This window comes from Ruditapes philippinarum, unplaced genomic scaffold, assembly GCF_026571515.1.
Source record: "Ruditapes philippinarum isolate M1 unplaced genomic scaffold, ASM2657151v2 ctg825_1_1_1_1, whole genome shotgun sequence".
In the NCBI taxonomy this organism is placed as follows: Eukaryota; Metazoa; Mollusca; class Bivalvia; order Venerida; family Veneridae; genus Ruditapes; species Ruditapes philippinarum.
In genome coordinates, this window is record NW_026861026.1 from 98,813 (window position 1) to 124,489 (window position 25,677).

Sequence of the window (25,677 nt, forward strand, 5' to 3'; positions counted from 1 at the left end):
CGAATAAATAGTCCATGTTCCCTTAAAGACTTATCATAAGTGGTGGAGTGGCCGAGTGGTTAACGCGTCGGACTAGTAATCTAAGGATTTTGATGGCCTCGTCGGTTCGAACCACGTCAGAGGCAAGCCGTTGTTTCCGTGAGCAAGAAACTTTACAATCATTGCATAGTACTGGTTTGTCTTAAACTGTTATATTGTTCAATAAGCTTATAGCTTCCAACACAATCGAAGTAAAAAATTAGTATAAACTAAAGACTTATCATGACTTATATGCACCCTGCAGTATGACTTTATTTGTGAAGTTCTCTCTCATACAACCTGATGACAGTTTTCTTTTCATAACGACCTTTCTCACTTTTTTTTGAAGACTTTTCAAACAATTATTAACCAGTCACGATCTGCTTTCGTTAGTAAACAAATGACATTGATTCACCATGGTGTACAAAAAAATGTCATGCTTTAAAGGCAGTTCATGGGTTTTGTTCTTAAAGGCAGTTCATCTTGATGTTGTTTTTGTTGTTTTTTTTTTGTTCATGAATATGTTATCTTTATGACTTTCTTTATCTACCTACAGGAAGTAGACATATACATGGTACAGGAAGTAGACATATACATGGTACAGGAAGTAGACATATACATGGAAGGCCACGTAAACGTATACACAATATACAGGGACATTCTGGAAAAGTTTGTTTTAGTTCAAATGGATCAAGTTCTGCTTTGGAATGCATTATCTTTATTTATTCCACGTTAAAGACGTAACAGAACTGTTGAAATATTCATGTGCAGAACATTAAAGTATGTTATGACATTAGAATGGTTGGCACAGCATAAGTGGAGATCATTTGAAAGAAATAATTTCAAGTCGCAAAACTAAGTTGCACTGAATCTGTCTTTAGAGACAAAATGTCACACTGTTGAGATAAGATTAAAGAAAATGATAATTGAAAAACTTGAAATCATCAAGCCGTTTATAATAAGTGCCATGCAAATATAGCTCTAGCGGAAAACGTTTCTTCCTGTTACCTGATACAAGAAAACCTGTGTTAAAATAATCGAAAAGTCCATGATACTTTGGACAGAGGAGAAATGTGCTTTTTGATTATTGAATTACAGATATGAAATCAATATTTACGTTGATAGCGCTTTAAGTCAGGCAAAAATCACTGTTTTCCGGGTGACATAACTTGAAATCAAGTTTATTAAAAAGACCTTTAAGTATGAGAATAGAAAAAGTAAATTGCCCAAAGAATTCGAATTCATGACCTTTAATTTAAGAGTTCTGTGCTTGCGAACACCTTTGTCGGTTATTTTACATTAAAGGTATATCCATTACCAAGTGACGCATGTCATGTCAGCACATTAATTTCAGGGTTTGTATGTGAAGGTTCTTATGTCAGAATCGATTGAATCATTCAGAGTCTTCCAAATTTGTAAGACATGAGAACAGAAATATTTAAGTTAATATATTTTCTTAAATTCATCTTTGCATCCGATATTTTTAAAATAAACTATTCTAGACTATGAAGAGATCAAATTGTTTATAAAGTTGTTGAATACTGATAATGTAACGTCGAGCCATATAAGTTAAAAATATTGCAAATCACTAGGAGCTCTGACCAGTTCACAATCGGCTTCGGTTGGACTAACATGGATAGCTTAACTGAAAGGAGATTTTTTTTTCATTTTAACAAAAGAATACTAACTATTGTATGAAATGGGGCGAGGGAGTAACTGCAATAAATACTGAAAACAGTTCCTGGTATTTTATTTTATTTATATAAGCCTGAAATGGAATTTATAATTGGTAAGTGTGATTTGCATTGACAGAGAAACAAACTCGAACACATAATCCTTACACATAATAATTTTTGTACAAAGATACAAAAATGCTGTCATTATATATAAATCTTTAAACAATGCCTCATTTCCACAGTACATGAAAAACAAATCTCAATTTATTCATCAAAGACATGAGCATAACCTTAGGTCAGCAAAAAAATCAGATTTATTTGTGCCACAACCTAAAAAAGAAATTTTTAGAAAATCTCTGACATATTCAGGCCTTAATTTATATAGTATTTAAAAGTATCCCTCATTCTATTCGTAAACCTGAAACTATTGGAAAATTCCAAGCTTCCTATCTATATCAGTTGGAATTTCACATAAGTACCCTGATCTTGCATAGATTTAGTGTTACATTGTAACATGCATTGTGTTTTGAATATGTATTTTGTTTGAATGTACATTGTTTTTGTTGTTGTTGTTTTCATGTACAACTGTATATATTATGCACTTTGTGTTTTCATGTATGTTATTTGAAAATTTCGCTGTATAACCATGGTGTAAATTATGTATATTTTATGTATATTTATGTTTTGAATCTTCCATATGGAAGATTGGGAACCTCAGTAAATAAAGACTTTACTTACTTATACTTACCATTCTTACAAGTGTTCTTTTGCATTTTGATGAACACGTGATTTAAAGTACAGTGTCAGGCTGTACTTTATTTATTTTACCCTTACCCCGCTGGTGGCAACAGATTTTACCCATTATGTACATTCGACCAGTGCGAGCAATGATCAGCCGGTACATCCGGTCAGTTCTTACTGTACATGTATATTAAAAATAATAAATGCTTTCGTCTAGATAAAAAGATAGACACGTTCATTTATCATATTTAGAATGGTAAGAGTTAATAAATGAATAATTAATAACAATCTTATATGATAAGATCGCAAAATTTACCAATTTAAAAAAGAAAAAAAGAAAGAAAAGACGAAAAAAAAACAACAATAAATCGCATTATTCTAAATAATTGAATATTCATTTCTATGATCACGAGGGCTATTGTTTTGATGGATGACGACGCCCACCAGCCTTTGTATCATCCAACATTACTGCACGTTCATCCGTATTAATTGTATTGCCATATTTGGCCCTGGAGCGTACATGCGGAAACAATTAATTTAAATTTGTCAAGGTCTGTAATACCTTTAATAATAATGCTAAATTTAATAGTATTTAGTATCATACGTGAAAACCATGCACGAAAAAAAATATACATGGATGTTGTTGGTAAGTGTTGAATATATAATACTATAAAAATTATTAATTTATAGCAGATATTAAAATGTTCTATATGGTGGCATATTTCTGCCACCAGATAACCTGATAACAAACTAGTTAATTAAGAGGTTAACTAGTTACGTAACTAGTTAACCTGATAATTAACTAGTTAATTAAGAGGTTAACTAGTTACGTAACTAGTTAATTTTTTCAATAAAGAAAAGATCATAACGGGAAATAAATGCATGTTAGTGCCTGCAACTGCCATCCTTTTATTATATCATCATCTTAAAATTAAGAGGTTAACTAGTTACGTAACTAGTTAACCTCTTAATTAACTAGTTAATTATCAGGTTAACTAGTTACGCAAATACCTAACTAGTTAACCTGATAAATAACTAGTTAATTAAGAGGTTAACTAGTTACATAAAAACGTAACTAGTTAACCTGATAGATAACTAGTTAGTTAAGAGGTTAACTAGTTACGCAAATACCTAACTAGTTAACCTGATAAATAACTAGTTAATTAAGAGGTTAACTAGTTACGTTTTTACGTAACTAGTTAACCTCTTAACTAACTAGTTATTTATCAGGTTAACTAGTTACGTAACTAGTTAACCTGATAATTAACTAGTTAAGTATTAGGTTAACTAGTTAGGTATTTTCGTAACTAGTTAACCTGATAATTAACTAGTTAATTAAGAGGTTAACTAGTTACTTAAAAACGTAACTAGTTAACCTGATAAATAACTAGTTAGTTAAGAGGTTAACTAGTTACGCAAATACCTAACTAGTTAACCTGATAAATAACTAGTTAATTAAGAGGTTAACTAGTTACGTTTTTACGTAACTAGTTAACCTCTTAACTAACTAGTTATTTATCAGGTTAACTAGTTACGTAACTAGTTAACCTGATAATTAACTAGTTAAGTATTAGGTTAACTAGTTAGGTATTTTCGTAACTAGTTAACCTGATAATTAACTAGTTAATTAAGAGGTTAACTAGTTAAGTATTTATTTAACTAGTTAACCTATTAATGAACTAGTTAATTATCAGGTTAACTAGTTACGTAACTAGTTAACCTCTTAATATTAAGCTGACAATAAGGGATGGCAGTTTGCAGGCACTAACATGCATTTTTTCCCGTTATGATCTTTTCTTTATTGAAAAAATTAACTAGTTACGTAACTAGTTAACCTGATAATTAACTAGTTAATTAAGAGGTTAACTAGTTACGTAACTAGTTAACCTCTTAATTAACTAGTTAATTATCAGGTTATCTGGTGGCAGAAATATGCCACCATAGTTCTAGAACAAAAATATTATTTATATTATTATTCATATATGTTTTAAACTCTACTGGTATTTTATTTTTCTTAAATATTTCAAGAGTATATCCAAATGATACATTTCTATTGTTTTTATCAATATTTAAAATACTTCAATGTGTCCATTGCAGACCAATCCACTTTTAAGACAAACGATTTACATCCAAAGCATCATATTGATGTAGTGATTTTATCCAGTCACTTTTGCGTTTTATAGTTACTTTAATTTATAAATCTGCGGTGATAATGTGAGATTTTGTTAATAAACAAATGTTATTTTACAACTGGAGAGATTAGTAAGACATAATTATATCAGAGTGGAGTAACCTCCTCTGCTTCTGATGTCGGAAATAGGCCTGATTTTTTCCAAGTACACCCAGATACAGTTCTTGTTTACGTAACAAAACTCAGTAACAATACAAGTTAAAGGTAAATTTAACAGTTTACAACTAAGTATATAAATCGCGGTGTCTATACCAGTGTGACCTGCGTTGGCTCCGATGGGAATACATGTAGAATGCCATCGAGGTATAGTAGACTCTATTTTATAACAGTATAAGTATGGGCTTATGTGTAGAAGTCCGCTGATTCATACATATACGTAATGTTTTATGTTCGTTTTTCGTAAAATGAAACTGTATGTACATCTGTTTGCTCAGACACACAAAGAAGTATATAGTATGTACTGCAGTAGTGGTTTCTTCTAACTAGAATGAGTGGGCTCTTTATTTCACTCCATTTAATGAAAAAAATATAAGTTATGAAAGAAAATGGTTCATTGACCGTTATTTGCTCCATTCAAATCACAAAAGGTCATGTGATACACGCAATTAACACATACACACAACTTAGACTAGTGTAACGTATCTTAAGCTAAATAATTGCAAACTCAAACCAATAAATGCACAAATATTTGACATTGTCGCTCTAAACGAACAATCCCTAGAATACCCAACGTTTACATCTCCTGAAACTGTCGAATAATCTTTAAAGAAAAGCGTTGTCAAATTAGTCACAAAGTCATTCTCCAAAGATAAACCCAGTGCCATTTTGTTTAAAACTTTACTAGTGTTCGGATAAAAAGTACTTTCTGCTTCTTTCAATAACCGCTTTATCCTTTTGTACGCAACAAGGCGTGATAATATTCTAGAATTCTCTTGCGAGACTGTAACAATCGGAACTGAGTCAAATTCTATATCGTTCTGTATGCTTTCGGCTTTCACTTTGGGGTAAACGGAAACATGTGGATGTGTCCATCCGCTCACAATTAGTTCACTGCCACAGTCATATTGTAAGAATTTTATTTGAGAAACGTTTTCCTCGGGTATTAAAATATTACTAACGCTGTATGTAAACTCTAAATTTTTGTAAAACGGATTTTCAATGTCTTTATATATTTTGACAAGTTCGCCTGCTACGTTGCTTTCCGTTTCTTTGACAACGGTTAACAGGCCTCCATGCTCGTATGCAATTATTCGTAAAAAGTCCATGTCAGCATACCTTCCAAACGCAATCGTGTTAATGCTGGATTTACAACATATATTACCATGTAAGAAATTCCTCGCCCGCACATTTCTTCGAATAGCTTTTGTATCCATTTCTCCGTAAGTCGGAGACCCGTCTGTCAAAAAAACTATTATTTTTCCAAGATTTCCGCTGACACGTGACGGTAACTCTTTATCAAACATGTCAACTGCCAGTTGCAAAGCCTCGTTTATATTCGTCCTGCCGTCTGCTTTTACACTCCTCTGTATAAATACCTTCGCCGCGAAAACGTTGAGCGAGGTTGCCTGTTGGAATGTGGATTTCCACATGATTGCATCATCGTCAAATAAGATGATATTAAAGAAATCGTGACTGCGCAGGCGCGAAAGGATAGTATCCATTGCTTCTTTAACCTGTTCTATTGGGTTACCATCCATTGAACCACTTATATCAATTACAAAAACAATTTGTTTCATCATAATTTTTCTTTCCTCACAAGGCGCTGAAAACATATGTACAAACTGACCGAGCTCGTTTTCGATTAAAATACCGCCATTTTTATTGTCTTCTAATTCATATTCAATTTCAAATGGTAAACCCAACTTTCTATTGGCATTTTCTTGTTCTCTCGTGCTAGGTTTCCATTCTATTTCATTGTAATAAAAGCCGTCTTTGTCCAAATTACCCTTGTTATAAACAACATGCACTCTTTCTGTGTAAAATGGCGTTTTGTAGGTCAGCATTTTAAACTTCTGTTTGTCTTTTAATTCGCATCTCAACTCTAACTTCTCTATCAACTGTCCTGAATCGACAAATAGCCGCTGTACATGTTTCCCTGCGTGTTTGTGCAAAAGTTCTTCATATTCCAACCGAAATTTGATTTCAGAATTAGCAGCAACGTTAACTGATACTTTGAAAACATCGATATCCACGTCATCTATGATGTCATAATACGTGATTTGGCCGGTTCGCGCGTTACTTTTTTTTCGTCTGTAATATATTTCGGCTACTGCTTTCTCTTTTATCACAGCTTTTGAGATTTTATTGTTTGTTTCATATAGAAAACTTGTTATGAATGCTTCTTTTGGAAGTTTGACCTCAAATATCACTTCCTGATCATATGATCTCGAATTGACAACATGGCTTTTGACCACCACATTTGCATACCGGAAGACAACTTTAGATGTGATCACATATTCGCGTATCGTCACTTCCGGTAATATGTTAGCCACTAGCGCACAGTTTAAGCAGAGTAAAAACCAAGGTAGACGCTCTATAGTTAATGAACACATTGTGAATGTATGCCAACATTCAAACAACACATCTAGCAAATGTGTTCGCCGCTGATAACGTCGTTACAATTACACAACGTTGACACAGGAATACAACGTTAAACAAAGTATTTCTAATCATTATTGCATAGTTATTTTCCTATTTACACTGTCCCAATTTTCTAGCATTTCGTAGCATTTCTATGTATTTATTGCAATGAAAAGTAAATCCGTAACTTAGCATAACATATCACATAAGCATCGATACGTTTCCAAAATATGTTTATGTTCGCGCTTCATGACTGCATACTGCATACAATATTCCAAACTTCTCCTCAGAAATGTTTTATAAACTCAGGTAAAATCTGAAATATTTAATTTCAGCATAAAACTACCAGCATCTTGAGTGCCAAGTGAAATTTGAGAGATCCCGCTCTCGCTGTCAGTATAAATAACTTCCGAACACTCTCACACACTTGGCATAATTATCTACGAATAATCGCTATTATTACTCATGGAGCATTAAAACAAAAACAAAAAAACAAGAGCAGAATGGGTTGTCCTTGAATAGAACTACTTAAAATTTGCATCTGATTCATTTTGAGAAGCAGCGTGATACACAACTAATATGTAATTTCTTGTTTTTTATTATTATAACTTGGAACAATAAAATAAGACAAATACTTCAACACATGCACCGTTTTTGCATTCAGCTGCAGACACAATAACAATATAATTCTGTTTTAACTTATGGCAGCCATTCATTTTATTTCCAGTGTTTTCATTTTATTGAGACAAAAAAAGTTAAGACGTAAACTTATTACATTAAAACTCTCGGATATAGTTGCAAACTTTATAATAATCTACATGCGATTTGTGGATTTAGTTTCTATTCCCATTGCCTCATTTTGAGAAAACCATTTTATTCCCCTTAACTTAAATCTGAATCATGTTAATCATCCGAGATACGGTTATGATAGAATAGCTAAACATACCTATGCATATATATCAAAAATATATGTATGGGAGGAGATACTAGTATACATCATCATTCTTGATTTAACTTTTGCAGTTGTTTGTTTTTGTTATATTCTATGTTATTATTATCTCAAACCACTTGCCCCTCACCGCTGTGGGTTTTAATCCGGTAAGATACTTTGGATTCTTTCATGTATGTAAAGAAGCTATACAGTCGCCCGTTTTGTGCCTAAAATAATGCACGGAATGTAAACATATGCACTTTATAGAGCGTCGGAGTGACTTAAAACCCTATCTTATATTATCATCTTATATGTCATTATTTCATCATAATTATTTTTCATTATTTTATCGCTATTATTTTCATGATAAACAAACCGATATATCTATCTGCAATGCATTGATAAAGATTTCAGAACACGGTTTCTTATATTTTAGGTACGCAATCCTTTTCCTAACTTGGCCTCTAATCCATTAGGCACATCCTGTGCTTTTCCGTAATTCTCAATAATTCTTTTCCGTAATTTTGAAAACAAAGTAAATGTTAGTGTACTTCATTTTTTTGACGCTAAAAAATGTCCCATTTTATCTTCCGACATGTGTTAACAGCATGAGTAATTTAATTAATGCCCGTTTCGTGCTTTATGGATTTCTAAGTAGAAACTAGAAATTATTGCACATTTAAAATTCTAATGGTGAATTTTTTTTATAAATTTTGTTATCAAAATTAATTTATCAAAATTTAGGTGATATGATTAGATTTTTTTCGTTTTATATTTGGTGAGTTTTCAGGTGAGAGGATGGAGGAGAGAAAACAGAAGTTGAGACCTAGTTGCTTATCTTTGCCGATTTGAAAGTCTCTATAATAAGTTGGAAGGTTTTGTGCATGCTCGAAAGAAAAGAAATATCTGCGAGATTTGCTGGCAATCTAACGCATATAAAACTGTCAGCGGGACAAAAACAAATCTAACAAAACAACTCTGCCGCAATGAAGACACTTAAAGGGTAGACTATAAAGTCAATAAAAAACAACAGCGCATTGATTACATTATAAGAAATTCTATTATTATCAAAAGCAATAACAAGTATAAAACAAGAGCAACCGCAAGGCGGGGACAATGCTCGCCTTTCTTACTTTTTCTAAAAGCCAAACAAATAAACAGTTTTAACAAATCTTTAAAAAGAAAATTAAAGAAAAAATAAATTCCTTTTTCTAGTCACACTTGTTGCTCTGTCCAAGTATGAATCCTTTCCTTAAATAAATGACAAAGTTAAGAAAATATAATGAATAATAAATTCAATCATTTGAAGGTCAATGTCATTTAAAGGTCAAGATCACATCTAAATCATTCAACATGTCTGTTTGGTCACACGTCTTGTTTTTTGTCTACATATGAATCAAATCAGTACATAAATAACAAAATTATGACTCCTTAACTGAAATTCAATACTTTGACCTTGACGGTCAAGGTATTTTTAAGCTCACGGTCAAGATCAGTTCAATTTTTGGAAATGTCTTGTCAAAAAGGTTGTTTTGTCCAAGTATGAAAATAATCCAGTGATTAATTACCAAGTAACAGCCAATTATAGTGATAATCAGTGAAAATTCAAAATTTGACCTTCAAAGTCAAGGTCATACATGAATCAAAGTCAATTTGAATTTGATATACACGAAGGTCCTGACCTAAAAGATAGTGTATCTTAATTTGAATTTAATCCATTTATAAATAACAAAGTTATAGCCAGTTACAGAAAAAAAACAAGAAAATTTCATTAATTTGACATTGAATGTCAATGTCTTTTTAGTGTCAGGTCACATCTAAATTGTTCAATATGTTCGTTTAGTAGCCAGTCTTCTTTTATCAAAGTTTGAATCTAATCTGTACATAAATAACAAAATTATGACAATTTAACCAAATTCAATACTAAGACCTTGACAGTTAAGGTCATTTAAAGGTCAAGGTTAAAGTCAGTTCAACCGTTTAAAAGGTCTTGTCCAAAATGTTGTTTTGTCAAAGTATGAAGATAATCAATTTATTAATTACCAAGTTACAGTCAATTATAGCAAAAATTGGTGAAAATTCAATAATTTAACCTTCAAGGTCAAGGCATAAAAGGGTCAATTTGAGCTTGATATACATAAAGGTTTTATCCTAAAGAATTTTCTATCAAAATATTAAGTCAATTCATTCATTAATAAATAAGTTATACCCAAAATACCAATAATTTGCCATTCAAGGTCAAAGCCATCTATGAGCAAAGGTCAAAATTTGAAGGTTCATGTTCAATTTTGAAGACAATCCATTCAACAATAACAAATTTATGGCCACTCATAGCAAAAAACAATCAAAATTTAGACATTTGACCGTGAATGTCAAGGTCATTTATGAATGAAGGTTAGGGTAAGTCTGGTCTACTTGAGCGTCTTGTCCCAAGGATTGTTGTAGATAAGTATGAAAACAATACACCAGGAACTTAAAAAGTTAAGAAAAAGGTTAAAGTTTGCAACGGCAACACCGACAAAATTTAAACAATACGGTAACTATTTTTAACAAGTTCAAGCTAAAAATTATTCTTAATTACATACTTATTACATTCTGTATTTTGGCTATGTGATAAGCATATATCAATATATTCACGTAGATTCATCACTGAATCTATGCATAGATCCCTGACTTGTCTCATTCTAATTATAAGTTTAGAAGAAACAATAGGAATTTCACCACAACATATTTGATAACAAAAGAGCACATGTCAATGTATGTGGTTAAATCTATTGTTATTCAACTGAAAGGTCATAGTATGAATCTATCAATTGAACTTGTTGAATAAGATAATATTATTCTTGACAAACACAATTTTATTCAACTTGTTCAATAAATTCAGTATTGAACCAACATTTATGTATAGGTTAGTGCAGGCGACCAATTATTTTTGTTAATGTGTATTAGTAAACATTAACCTATTTAATGATCAACATTATTTTTTTCAACCAAAAACAAGGCATTTCTCTAAATCACCTATAGCTCCGCCTTCGCCCTTTCGCTCAACAAGATGTCTACACCTTGTCAAGTTTCTAACATGTCACATTTAGATAAGCTAAATAAATGGCCCTTTCAACATATAATTAGGAACATTTTTTTACTGAAATGTCACAGAATTTATACATTTATCTACAATAAGACTATCATGTTCCTATAAAATATCTGGAATGAAAACAATGCAATTAGGTAAAACAATGGAGTTAATGAAATGTGTACATCCTTTTAAAATAAATGGAAAATTAAGAAAAATACATTAGAGATTATTAATTGATACAAATTCATTATTAGCTTCAAGTTATTCACTAAATTTTAAAATCCCTATTGATTTGCTCATTTGAAAAACAGTTGACTTTTTTTTCTGTGTGTCAATTTAGGTTTACAGGTGGTACAATGAGTTTTCCAGCCAAAAATGTAATCATTGTATTCTTAATATCAAGTATTGTTAATGCAGTTCATTCCTATCGACTGAAATAAAATAAGGTCTAGAAAATATAAAGTTTAAAACAGTCAGCAGTTTATAACTGACATTTTTCTTAGAGTTAAAAGGATATAAAAAGTAACAATGTAATCATTTGTCTCAGGGTGCCCCACATGAATTATCTATGTAATAAATTAATTGATTGTATCCTCACATTTAGAAACACATGACCTCACTTAATTTTTTTACGTTGGCATTGTTTTGCTAACCTTAGATATTTTACAATTCAGAGTGCAAACCACAACTCTAACTCCTCCCAAATATAATGCATTATTGAAATTTGTTAGACTGGTTAGACAGTTATTTAGTTAGTACACATTAACCAAAGTAAGACTTAGCAGAAATTTGAAAAAATACTACAATGTGATTGGACAAAAAATAATGTTGATCATTAATCAACAATATCCCCTCTTGATTAAACATTATATACCACAAAGGAATATACATATATATATATCCAATATAGTTTTAAAACATTAAATATATAAAATAAAATTAAAATTTACATAATTATTATTACATATTTGTATATGCAGCAAAATATTACCACAAAAAAGAAACACACTTAAAGGCACATAAAGCATCTAAAATAAATAGAAATTTAAATTCTATACAAAAAGGCAAAACACTTATTTTATAATGTTGTAATAATGAAGACTTTATTTAAAGATGAACTGTATGGTAAGATGCTGTATGAAAAGAATATATATATAGAAAAAAACTTGAAAATAAGGTTATAAACATTGTTGCGATCACGGATTTATATTATTTGTTATATAAATCCGTGTTGTGATTAACACATATCATAGATGCTTATCAAGAAAGTAACAATGAATATGAAATTATTTGTCATAAAGGTTTTATAAAGATTTTATAGGTTAAGAATCTGTTGCTCTAATTTTTTCTTGGTTTTAAGTAAAAGAACATTTATAAAGCAATTGTACCAGAAATTCTTTTAGTCTTTTAGAACAAGATAAACAATAGTTCCTAATTTTAGTTGTAATATGCATAAGAATATGGCATTAGAGGAGAGGTAACTCAGTAAGCTATGTTGGAAATTGTTGTAGAGTTGCCTCACTTCCATTATGTTACTATTACAGCCTATTGTAATTCAGAATAGTATGGCCGTACACATACAACTTTTATTTTGTAAAATTATATAATTGAATTGTTTTATATTATTATGTATGGATGAGACTCAAATAAAGATTATGTATGTTTATATAAAGGTAACAAAATGTAAAAGCTTTTTTCAAATTTTCATACTAAATCACTTTTAAACTGTACTTATTACTAAAACACAAAATAATCAAAAGATGTCTCAGCTATATGGCCAATAAGACACTTTTTGAAAAGTGTATTATTCTTTGAAAAATAAAGGTTACAACATTTTTTGGCTCAATGGGTCTTTAATGCTTTCATCACCATATTTCTATCATAACAAATTAAGAAATAAAAAAAAATCTGGAAACAAGGTGATCCCTCGGAAGCATTAATCACAACAAAAGTACATGAAAATTGCCTGGAATAAAGTCAGCCATATTATAGTTGATATTTTATGCACAGGCAATTAGGTAAAAACACTTTTTTCTACATTCCATATCATTTAAATTAATTCTAATTTTAAAAATGTTTAAAAAAAAAACTAACACAGATCTTACGGCTGGTTCTACAAGAATTTATATCTGTAAATATGGATAATATATATAATATCAAGAGAAAAACTTGTAAACAATTTTATAAATAAGTAAATAAAAACATCATTAACTACATCTTATGAGCAAAAAAAAAATGTTAAAGAAAATGTATAAAAAAGTCTAAAAAAACATGTCAGTAAAATCTCAATTGTCTGAACTTCCTGAAATGAAAAAAAAGATCTTCATCCAATGTTACTTTAAGGCATTTAAGGTAGTCATAATAAAATGCTTTCCCGACAAAAAAGTCTAGCATCAGATAATATATCATAGCAAATTGGTTATTTCCGGAGCGTTATTCTTTAAAAATCTTGGGTATTAGATTATTTACAATCACTCATTCCTTATCGATATGTACTAAATTCAGGTTATAAATGGTTAAGATTTGAATACCAAAAATTGTGAAAAATAAAGTGGCGGAAAAGAATGATTTACTAGACATCTATAACAATTTATTTATTCTGATTAGCTAACAGAACAGAGTCTGGCCAGGCACCAGGGATGAAATAATTCCGTAGCGTCACTTAACAATGAGCTTGTTGGCAATAACTGAATACATATGCCGTCTGATCTCAGTCTGAACTGTTCACTATTCAGTCTGTATCTATTTGTGAAATATTCCCTAGTAATTATGAATGGTTTTTGTCCACTTTGACAGTTGGGCAAGTTCATTTTACATATCTAGTATGATAAGGGTTCAAAGATTAAAGTATGTTAACATCTTTGCTATGGGTAAAGCAAAGTCAAAGCAGGACTCATATTATTTCTTTGCATGGGGTGTAACAATTATTTCACCCAAATAAAGACATGAAATTACCCTAGGTACCTATTTCTTACTTTGAATCACAGAATCGCACACGAAAAATAAATACATCAGCTTTTATCACAAAGCTATCAAGTGACAAATAGAAACAAGCAATTATCATAGTATTGCAAGCAATCCATAAGTCCCCTACCGGTTAGAACCCCAGCAACATTCTGATTTCAATTTTACCAGTGAATGAATGACATGAATGAACTTAAATCTTTTGAGTTCTAAGTTTGTCTATTTCACAGTAATGTGTTAAGTTTCCCTGCCTAGTAAGGCAATTATGTTTATATAACCTTGTCATATTATTACGATGTGGGATTTTAAAGTAAATCCTATAAGGAATGAAGAAGTTGGAGTAAAAAATACCAATTTCTCGAAAAAAATCTAAGTTCAAGGGGGACATAATTCTGGAAATAGTCTTGCTAGAGTATTTAACCTTCTCAAAAATGTTGAGTGATAATAAGAAACATATATATATATATGAAGTTTGAAGTAGATACATTAGGAAATAAAGAAGTTATTTAAAAAAGACAACATTTTTTTTCATAAAAATTCTAAGTTCAAGGGAGGTAATACTGATAATTTTTGTGCTAGAATTGTAAACCTTGTCACATATGATGTGGTTGATGACCAGAAACTTATATTTAAAGTTTGAAGTAAATGCAAGCAATCCATAAGTCCCCTACCGGTTAGAACCCCAGCAACATTCTGATTTCAATTTTACCAGTGAATGAATGACATGAATGAACTTAAATCTTTTGAGTTCTAAGTTTGTCTATTTCACAGTAATGTGTTAAGTTTCCCTGCCTAGTAAGGCAATTATGTTTATATAACCTTGTCATATTATTACGATGTGGGATTTTAAAGTAAATCCTATAAGGAATGAAGAAGTTGGAGTAAAAAATACCAATTTCTCGAAAAAAATCTAAGTTCAAGGGGGAGAGAATTCTGGAAATAGTCTTGCTAGAGTATTTAACCTTCTCAAAAATGTTGAGTGATAATAAGAAACATATATATGAAGTTTGAAGTAGATACATTAGGAAATAAACAAGTTATTTAAAAAAGACAACATTTTTTTTCATAAAAATTCTAAGTTCAAGGGAGGTAATACTGATAATTTTTGTGCTAGAGTTGTAAACCTTGTCACATATGATGTGGTTGATGACCAGAAACTTATATTTAAAGTTTGAAGTAAACACCTTAAGAAACCAGTGAATGAATGACATGAATGAACTTAAATCTTTTGAGTTCTAAGTTTGTCTATATCACAGTAATGTGTTAAGTTTCCATGCCTAGTAAGGAAATTATGTTTATACAACCTTGTCATATTATTACGATGTGGGATTTTAAAGTAAATCCTATAAGGAATGAAGAAGTTGGAGTAAAAAATACCAATTTCTCGAAAAAAATCTAAGTTCAAGGGGGACATAATTCTGGAAATAGTCTTGCTAGAGTATTTAACCTTCTCAAAAATGTTGAGTGATAATAAGAAACATATATATATATATGAAGTTTGAAGTAGATACATTAGGAAATAAAGAAGTTATTTAAAAAAGACAACATTTTTTTTCATAAAAATTCTAAGTTCAAGGGAGGTAATACTGATAATTTTTGTGCTAGAATTGTAAACCTTGTCACATATGATGTGGTTGATGACCAGAAACTTATATTTAGAGTTTGAAGTAAACACCTTAAGAAATAAAGTACTTATAGTGAAAAAGCTGAAAAAATTAAATCAGAAATCTTGAAATCCAGGCTATTTGTTGCCATAGCAACCAGAATTTTCAACATAGGAAGAAAAGAAAAAGATGTGCATAATCTGCAGACTGCCATCTACCCATATTTTATGTTTCATAAAAATATTTTCAGTACTTTTTGAGTTATCACTGGATCCAGTTTATGTGTTAAATTTGCCATATTTTCAGACTATTTGTTGCCATAGCAACCCGAATTTTCAACATAGGAAGAAAAGAAAAAGACGTGCATAATCTCCATACTGCCATCTATCCATATATCAAGTTTCATAAAAATATTTTCAGTACTTTTAGCGTTATCGCGGGATCCAGTTTTGTGGACGGACGGACTGACGGACTGACAGACAGACGGACAGACAGACAGACAGACAGACGGAAAGACGGACGGAGGGTAAACCTAAAGTCCCCTCCGGTTAAACCGGTAGGGGACTAAAAACATACAAAATGTCACACAAAAAACTTCAACTTCTGGCTTCATGGTCACAATAAAAAGGATCAGATTTCGATAAACCATTTGATTTTGTTCCCATTGCTACATGAAACTTACTATGATCTCTATTACAAGATTAAAACAATTTTAAAGAACAATATATCTTGCTGAATACAAATATTAGCACACATTAACTCATGCCAGGAATGAAATAAATGCAAAACAAGTGATAACAAATTCAGCTTTACAGATATGTCAGGGGCAACACTCTACTCAGTATTCATACGCAAAAATGTAATTCCTAGATTAAGTTAAAATTCAATAAATCCTTAAAATACATTCCTAAAAGGGACTCCACTGAGGTTTTTTGTAATGACTGGACAGAAAATAAAATTTCATGATTAATCTTCCATTTGATTAAGAGGTTAAGGCCAGTAACTTGTGTGCAAAATCTCAGACCATTAGCTCATTCCGTTCTTCTAGAATAATTGCTAGTAATCTAATTGTGAAAAATGAAGCAAACTTGAAAAGAGTTTAACCTTTTCCCTTATATAAGCGAGTTTCGACGGCTTTTTACCCCCTCCCCATCTGAGGCCTCAAACAGTGAAAAATTGCCCTATTTAGGCCCCAAACACTGGTTTTCGTTTGAGAAATGTTGTTCAAAAAAGTGACCACTTTTCGGCGCCGTCCCCCATCCAAATGTTACATCAGGGGGTTGCCAGAAGGGGGATGTGGGGGGTTTGAAGGGATGCGGAGTTCCCCTCATCGCTAAGAAAATTTTGGACATGTGACAGGCTTAAAATGGCCTCAGGTGGATCTTAGGGTAACTAGTAACCGACGCTGAAAAGCCTTTTACTCTATCTCAATTCATTGAGAAGTTGCAGCACTTTGAAATCAGTTTTGATGGAAAAAAACAATGCAAAATAGTGATTTTTGGCAATTTTGAGATGTTCCCCCATTGCCATGGTAACAGGAAATTTACGATTGAGCATGCTGTTACAGAGGCTATGGTGTAGTCAACATTTGTGCCAAGTTTCATCAGTATTGAAGCATTTTTCATAGTTTCAAAGAAGTTTGAACTTGTTACAGGAGGCTTTTCAATGAAAACGGCCATTTTTCGCAATATGCTCATGGGGTAAAAGGTTAAACCCTTTTCACTCAAATCAGGCTAAGTATAACACAAAAAAAAATACAAATTTTAAAATATTCCTGATTATATTTGTTCATTATCTTTTGCATATATTTTTGTTTAAAGTGCCCCAGCTAATATGAAAGAATTAAAATTGTATATTTTTAGGTTTTTTGATCTCAGTGTAATTCCTTTAAGGGCCATCATAAACTCTGGACTGAAAGATATTGCCTTAGAAAAACATATCATCTTTAAAGATCCTGTATGTTGTAGTTACTGATGTACAAATACTTAAGTAAAATTTTATATATGTACAGTTGACTCTCAATAAGTCAAAATCGCTTTACTCAAAATTCCGCGTAAGTCGAAGTATTTCTAAAGTCCCGTCAAATTTCCTTCTTTATCTTTGTATTTTAACTCCGCTTAGGTCAAATTTTGACTTACCGAGACTCCTGTTTAGTCGAAAAGAAAATTTGGTCCCGTCAATTAAAGTCCAACATATTTTCATCTCAATTAGTCGAATTATGAAAACAGCCGACTGATCAAAGGTCGGCAACATCAAGGTGAGATGTTCTCCTTGTGATTCACACGTTCCATAGAAATTTTAATTGCCGGTCATCATGTATTATTAGCACGTCGCAAAAGTGGCTTTAATCGGTTTCAAGACTGAATTGGTTTTCACAGTTAGATAACAAAATTAAGACTCGTGCCAGTCTGACAGGACTGGTGTTAGTAAAAAAACAGCCTAGGTATTGATGTGTGTTATCAACGTAAATGGCATCTGTATAATTAATGTTCCGTCATATTGCATACATTAATTTGATCAATTCACTTCAAATATAAGATAAATTGTTGTTAATATAAAAGTGTTATTGTGCTTTTATTGTAATGATTTGTCATGAGTGTTTATTATAAACATGGGCTTTACTGACGAATACTGACAAACTTGCATTTATGTCATTGCTACGAATGTTTGTGTTTATGTTTCACTATTAATATACATGCATTAAATTATATATTTTTGTTCATAATTTGTAGTTGAAAGTGATTTACCGTCATTTCAACGGTTAAATATTGTAGCATTGCCGCTATCAACAACAATAAACCTACTTCTTTGTACATCAGGCACATGTATATACATGTACGAATGTCAACGTAATGGCGACAGATCCATCTTACTCGAATTCCGTTTCTCTCGAAGTAAAATGCCCAGTCCCTTGGATTTCGAGTTACCGAGAGTCAACTGTATATAATTATACTTTAAAATCAATTTCCAAACATCCAAGAATATGTTAAATATGTACTGCAAATGTTAACACGCATTATAAGTACATGTATTCGAATCATTTAAATATATGTTACATTTCTTATTGAAAAATTTGGCTTAGACTTTATCGAAAATAAATTTCTAATTACCTCCCTATATTTACATGAAATGTTAATTCAGTATCTTATAAATAATGTTTTTTGAAACTTACATTATTGATATTATATTTATGAAATAAAACCATAAAAAATTGAGTAACAGGATCTTTAACAAAAGACATACAAAGCAACAACCTTTCAGTAATATATGGTTATCTTAATAATATACTACACAAATAAGGTAAAATGTTCTGGTACACCATTTTACTTCATTATATCTTTTTTTCATATTTCTGTGATGAACTTGTCAGTCCTCAATTTTTGTAACTGTTCATTATCAATTTTGGGAATATCAATATGAAAACTTTAAAAGTTAATCAGCCAATAGTAAGGAACCTGGGAAGGCTAAATGGATGTGCAAGCTGGTCTAGCTATGAACTGGTTGTTACGGTTAATTTGTTTTCTGTTTCAGCAGGTTTAAGACAAAGAAAGCAGGCTACTTCGTAACACTGTCATAAGATGGTGGTGGTTCTGTATTGCCAACTGGCGGTGCTGAAATTATAAAATAAAATCAATCAATAAATCAACCAGTTGGTAAGTGGTCTAAACAGCTCTATTATATTGTGATGAAGGTGTCAGATTTCAAGTACTAAAAAATCATTTTATTACAAAATGTACATGTAATTATATACATGTATATATAAAACTATGAATAGTCTTTAAAGCTTTTAAAATAGGCAATAGGAAGAATTTAATATGACTTTCAGTAGCTGTTACAAGTGAACATTGACCAATATAGTTCAGGAATCATACAATGTCCTTCAGTCTAAATCTATGCTAGAGTTATAGGTCTTAGTTTATACAAATTTATTTTAGTTTGATTGTGTTGGAAGCTATTAGCTTATTGAAATACTCTTGAATCTGTTCCTGGAACCAACCAGCAATGAATGTAAAGTTTCTTGCTCAAAGAAATAATGGCTTGCCCCTGACAGGGGTTGAACCTGTGTGGTCAACAATCCTTAGATTTCTAGTCTGACGTGTTATAGGTCTTGGGCATGGACATTCAATTATCCTGAAGACAATAGTGTGACATTTATAGAGAATACCTAGGTAGTTGTGGTGACACAAAATTCTTAACATTCACCCCAGTAAAGCTTAAATCATTGGTTCTTGGACAGTGCCATACGATTATGATTCGGAAGACTTTAGATGAATACCTTTGGTGGTTAATACAGTATAGTAACAAGGCTTTTTTTATCATCATATACATGTACATGTAAATTCTTTCACCTGTGGGTTGAGGAAAGTTAGCAGGACTATGTCGTCCATGCTCTGCTTGTGGAACAGGTTGGTAGCTAGTCCCCATATTGTAACTCTGCTGTGTGTTTGCTGGGTAAGCACTCTGCATTGGATGAAGTTGGTAACTACCCTGCATTCCTGGCTGGAATGGAGCTTGTGGAGGAGGTTGGTAGCTTGGCTGTGATGCTGAATGATAACCTGGTTGGTTTGAACTAACTGTTGAAAAATAAAAAAAATCCTCTATGTAGAACAAAAGGATTAAAAAACAGTTTTTTTGTGTTTTTTTTTGCTTTTCAATTTTTCCCCATACATATGCTTGTTAAATTTGAAGTGGACCAGATTTTACTTTAAAATGCTGTTATTTTGTTTGTTTTATTTTAATCAAGCGATTAATATAATTAAATCAGACAGTTACCATAAAGATCTTTACAAGCCTCACTGATTGTTCAAGATATCCTGACTACATCAATGTAGGAAAATTTAGAAAATGCTACAAATTGCTGTAAGCTACTATACACAATAGGGCCATAATGGCCACTACATTCCAATTGCCGAAGTTTGATTTGTTCTAAACCAATTTATTATTTGATAGGACCTGGTGACCTAATTTTTTAAACCAAAATGACTCTGCCGAGGGACCACACTAATAGATATATATAGGGGATATTTGTTTGTTTGTGTGTAAGATGAAATTTTATTTCATCAAGTGGGTTACGCCACTCATGAGAATACTGTTTTTAAAGCCCACTCAGTGAAATAAAATTTCATCTTACACACAAACAAACAAATTTTCTTTTTATTCTATGCTTAAAAAACAAGTTAAAACAAAATTTCCTTAATATTGACTTTAATATCAAAATCTGTTTTCCCAACTGGTAGCCTCAAATTGAGTCGAATTTCTCATAAAATACAAGAAGTTTTGGGCTGAAAAATAAGTTCGACAATCAACATAAAATTGCCATGATATTATTCATTTTATTTAAATAATATGAGTGCTCGCTTGTTTTAATAAAACAAACAAACAATTCGAGTAGGAGAAAGAGTCAAACTATTGGTCCTTATTTCTGTAACTTAACGGGGAATTTATATTAGACCTGGCTCTAAGAAATGTAAGCGGCCGCCATTTCTAAAAGTTGTGTATTTCACGGGAAGAAAATAATTGTGTTTGATTCAGAGGGATATCAAATGGATTTGTTAGTCATTCATCCTTTAAGAAGAAAGAAAACTTATTTGAGGATTGTAACAGACAATATATAAGTGTTGACAGATGTGTAAACATTCAAAAAGCAGCTAGGAACTTGTAAAACATGGAATTTTTTGAAAGGCTGCCTTACAAACACTGGATTGTTTAATAATTCTTCGGGCTGATGGCTGTCATTGCTTTAAAAGTTATAAGGCAGTTTTTGCTCGTAGAATACTTAAATATGCCCAAATGTCATCAAGGGCAGTTTTGCATGTGGAAGGAATTGCATTTTTCAGACTGTGAAAATCAAACAAAAATTTAGAGAGGATATTTTGGTGATTGGTAATTTGAATGAATTGAAGTAAGATTTATTCTTTTTATTACTTTTGAAATTTCAGTTATTTATCAATTTCAGCGTTGCTTTTCTCTAAACAGCTCTGAAAATGTCAGAATTGTCAACAATAATAAATTTGAGGTACCTCATGGGGAAAATCTTTAAAAGTGGTCTCATCATTGAAAAGTGTGAAATTACATTTTGATAATTTTCACTGTGAAACTGTCAAATATAATTTTCAAGGATAAATCAGTAATCCACTGAAAAGCATAAAATTACAAAGTTTGTTAAAGATCAAATCAAAACTATGACCTCTACAGTGTATTATAACATTAATGTTGGATGCAAGATGGAATGATGAAAAAACCACATAAGAAAGTTATGGTTCTTGGACAATACAATTTACTTTGTTTCTGGTCTAGTTTTACTGATAAAAAACAACAGCACAAGAACTTACATGCACTCGGATAAAACCAAATTTAGTCAAAACTAGAACTATCACTAAATGTGATTAATACCCCCACAAGACTGCTTCGGAAATGAGGATGTTACTAGTAACAGAACATCTTGTAAAAGAATTGAAATATAGAGTTATGGTTGTGGGCAATTCAAGATAGTTGTGGTTCTTGTATATTGCATTTCCTTTCAATGTGGTTGGCCATTGATGAAGTTTTATTGAATTACTCTGTAATAAGTCCAGAAAGACAAAGAAAATGAAAAAAGGGCAATAACTTTATAAATACTGAAGATGGAGTTATAGTTCTTGTGCACTGCACTTCCTCTTTTTGTGCTTGACCATTGTATGAAGTTGTTTTGAATTTCAACCAGTACGTTTTAAGTTATGCTCCAGACAAGGAAAAGTATCAAAGGGCAGTAACTCTGTATTTTGTCAAAATGGAGTTATGGCTCTTATGCACTGCACTTCCTTTTAATGTCCTTGACAACTGTATGAAGTTGTATTGAATTCCAAACAGTAGTTTTCAAGTTATGCTCTGGACAAGGAAAAGTAACAAAGGGCAATAACTCTATAATTTGTCAAGATGGAGTTATGGTTCTTGTGCACTGCACTTCCTCTCAATGTGCTTGACCATTGTATTAAGTTATATTGAATTCCAACCATTAGTCTTCAAGTTGTGCTCCGGACAAAAAAAAGCAATGGAAAAGTAACAAAGGGCAGTAACTCTGTAATTAGTCAAGATGGAGTTATGGTTCTTGTGCACTGCACTTCCTCTCAATGTGCTTGACCATTGTATGTAGTTATATTGAATTCCAACCATTAGTCTTCAAGTTATACTCCGGACAAAAGAAAGCAATGAAAAAGTAACAAAGGGCAATAACTCTGTAATTACTTTAGATAGAGTTATGGTTCTTATGCACTGCACTTCCCCTTACTGTGTTTGACAATTGTATGAAGTTGTTTTGAATTCCAACCAGTAATTTTCAAGTTATGCCCCGGACAAGGAAAAGTAACAAAGGGCAATAACTCTGTAATTAGTCAAGATAGAGTTATGGTTCTTGTGCACTGCACTTCCTCTCAATGTGCTTGACCATTGTATGTAGTTATATTGAATTCAAACCATTAGTCTTCAAGTTATGGTCGGGACAAAAGAAAGCAATGGAAAAGTAACAAAGGGCAATAACTCTGTAATTACTTTAGATAGAGTTATGGTTCTTGTGCACTGCACTTCCCCTTATTGTGTTTGACAATTGTATGAAGTTGTTTTGAATTCCAACCAGTAGTGTTCAAGTTATGCCCCGGACAAAGAAAAGTAACAAAGGGCAGTAACTCTGTAATTAGTCAAGATAGAGTTATGGTTCTTGTGCACTGCACTTCCTCTCAATGTGCTCGACCATTGTATGTAGTTATATTGAATTCCAACCATTAGTCTTCAAGTTATGGTCCGGACAAAAGAAAGCAATGGAAAAGTAACAAAGGGCAATAACTCTGTAATTACTTTAGACAGAGGTATGGTTCTTGTGCACTGCACTTCCCCTTATTGTGTTTGACAATTGTATGAAGTTGTTTTGAATTCCAACCAGTAGTTTTCAAGTTATGCCCCGGACAAGGAAAAGTAACAAAGGGCAATAACTCTGTAATTAGTCAAGATAGAGTTATGGTTTTTGTGCACTGCACTTCCTCTCAATGTGCTTGACCATTGTATGTAGTTATATTGAATTCCAACCATTAGTCTTCAAGTTATGGTCCGGACAAGGAAAATGCAACGGACGTCTGGACCGACCGACCGACCGCCTGACCGACCGACCAACCGACCACCGGGTGACTCCTATATACCCCCCCAAACTTTGTTTTTGGGGGTATAATAAAACCAAATTGAATAAATAGAACAAGAAACATGGCAATGCCATGAAACCAGGTTTTCAATTATCACCATTGTAGATAAATATGTTGTATTTGAAATACAAATACAAGCAACAAACAATGTAACTATGTGCAATGTAAAACATGAATAATGTAGGAGGAATTGCCACTGAAGAAGTGTTCACTATAATATTATGTATAAGGAAAAAAACAAAGGGCCATAATTAGGTCAAAAACTATCCAATCACAAAACCCCGACAATATGTGCCAGGGTGCTTGATGACAAAGCTTCTGTGAAAGTTTGAACAAAATCCGTTGAGAAATGTAGGACGAGTTCAGCACAGAAGAATTTGTTCACTATAATTATATTGATAATTCTGTATAATGAAAAACAAGTTACAAAGTAGACATGAAATAATATATCATATCTTTTTTAAATTACCTCCAAAGATGATATGACCTTTGACTGCCAAATCAAGTTAAAATCATGTAAACAGGATTTTCAATGTTAATGTCACTGTGACCTTGACCTTGGAGCCAGCCATGCGGAACATGCGTTCTGCACGTCATCTTGATGTGGTAAACATTTGTCTGAAGTTTCATCAAAATTCTTCAAAGGGTTGAAGAGTTACAGAGCGGACAGGATTTTCAATGTTAATGTCACTGTGACCTTGACCTTGGAGCCAGCCATGCGGAACATGCGTTCTGCACGTCATCTTGATGTGGTAAACATTTGTCTGAAGTTTCATCAAAATTCTTCAAAGGGTTGAAGAGTTACAGAGCGGACAGGATTTTCAATGTTAATGTCACTGTGACCTTGACCTTGGAGCCAGCCATGCGGAACATGCGTTCTGCACGTCATCTTGATGTGGTAAACATTTGTCTGAAGTTTCATCAAAATTCTTCAAAGGGTTGAAGAGTTACAGAGCGGACAGGATTTTCAATGTTAACGTTACAGAGCGGACAGGATTTTCAATGTTAATGTCACTGTGACCTTGACCTTGGAGCCAGCCATGCGGAACATGCGTTCTGCACGTCATCTTGATGTGGTAAACATTTGTCTGAAGTTTCATCAAAATTCTTCAAAGGGTTGAAGAGTTACAGAGCGGACAGGATTTTCAATGTTAACGTCACTGTGACCTTGACCTTGGAGCCAGCCATGCGGAACATGCGTTCTGCACGTCATCTTGATGTGGTAAACATTTGTCTGAAGTTTCATCAAAATTCTTCAAAGGGTTGAAGAGTTACAGAGCGGACAGGATTTTCAATGTTAATGTCACTGTGACCTTGACCTTGGAGCCAGCCATGCGGAACATGCGTTCTGCACGTCATCTTGATGTGGTAAACATTTGTCTGAAGTTTCATCAAAATTCTTCAAAGGGTTGAAGAGTTACAGAGCGGACACAATTTCGTTTGAAAACCTGGTTAAAAACTGTCCTTACATCAATTTTATCAAACCAAATAAAAATTGTATACAAAACCAATTTTATAAGTCATACCAGCAGTAGTTTGAACCACATATGGTGTTTGTGGCATTGCCAGTCTTCTTTGTTGTGCTACTTTACATGCTATTATTAATCCTGTAATAATGATCAGAAACACAACTCCACCCACTACTAATCCAACAAGAAGACCTGTGGAACTGCTTGAACTGTAATCTGAGTCATATGTATCAGGCTTCCCCGGTTACTGGAAAAAACA

At 32.3% G+C, this 25,677-nt stretch overlaps 2 protein-coding genes across 2 annotated transcripts; both read right to left on the reverse strand.

Moving 5' to 3' along the window:
* Positions 1–4,384: 4,384 nt before the first annotated feature.
* LOC132714284 (inter-alpha-trypsin inhibitor heavy chain H3-like) lies at positions 4,385–7,655 on the reverse strand. The gene has a single exon (XM_060697114.1). The coding sequence runs from the start codon at positions 7,176–7,178 to the stop codon at positions 5,250–5,252; it is 1,929 nt and encodes a 642-aa protein (XP_060553097.1). The 5' UTR covers positions 7,179–7,655; the 3' UTR covers positions 4,385–5,249.
* A 9,816-nt stretch (positions 7,656–17,471) lies between these two features.
* LOC132714286 (uncharacterized) lies at positions 17,472–25,657 on the reverse strand. The gene is made up of 3 exons (XM_060697115.1): positions 25,476–25,657; positions 20,131–20,355; positions 17,472–19,392 (listed from the first exon to the last, which is right to left on the reverse strand). Exons 1-3 carry the CDS (start codon positions 25,510–25,512, stop codon positions 19,337–19,339), a joined length of 318 nt encoding a protein of 105 aa, XP_060553098.1. The 5' UTR covers positions 25,513–25,657; the 3' UTR covers positions 17,472–19,336.
* Positions 25,658–25,677: the final 20 nt, after the last annotated feature.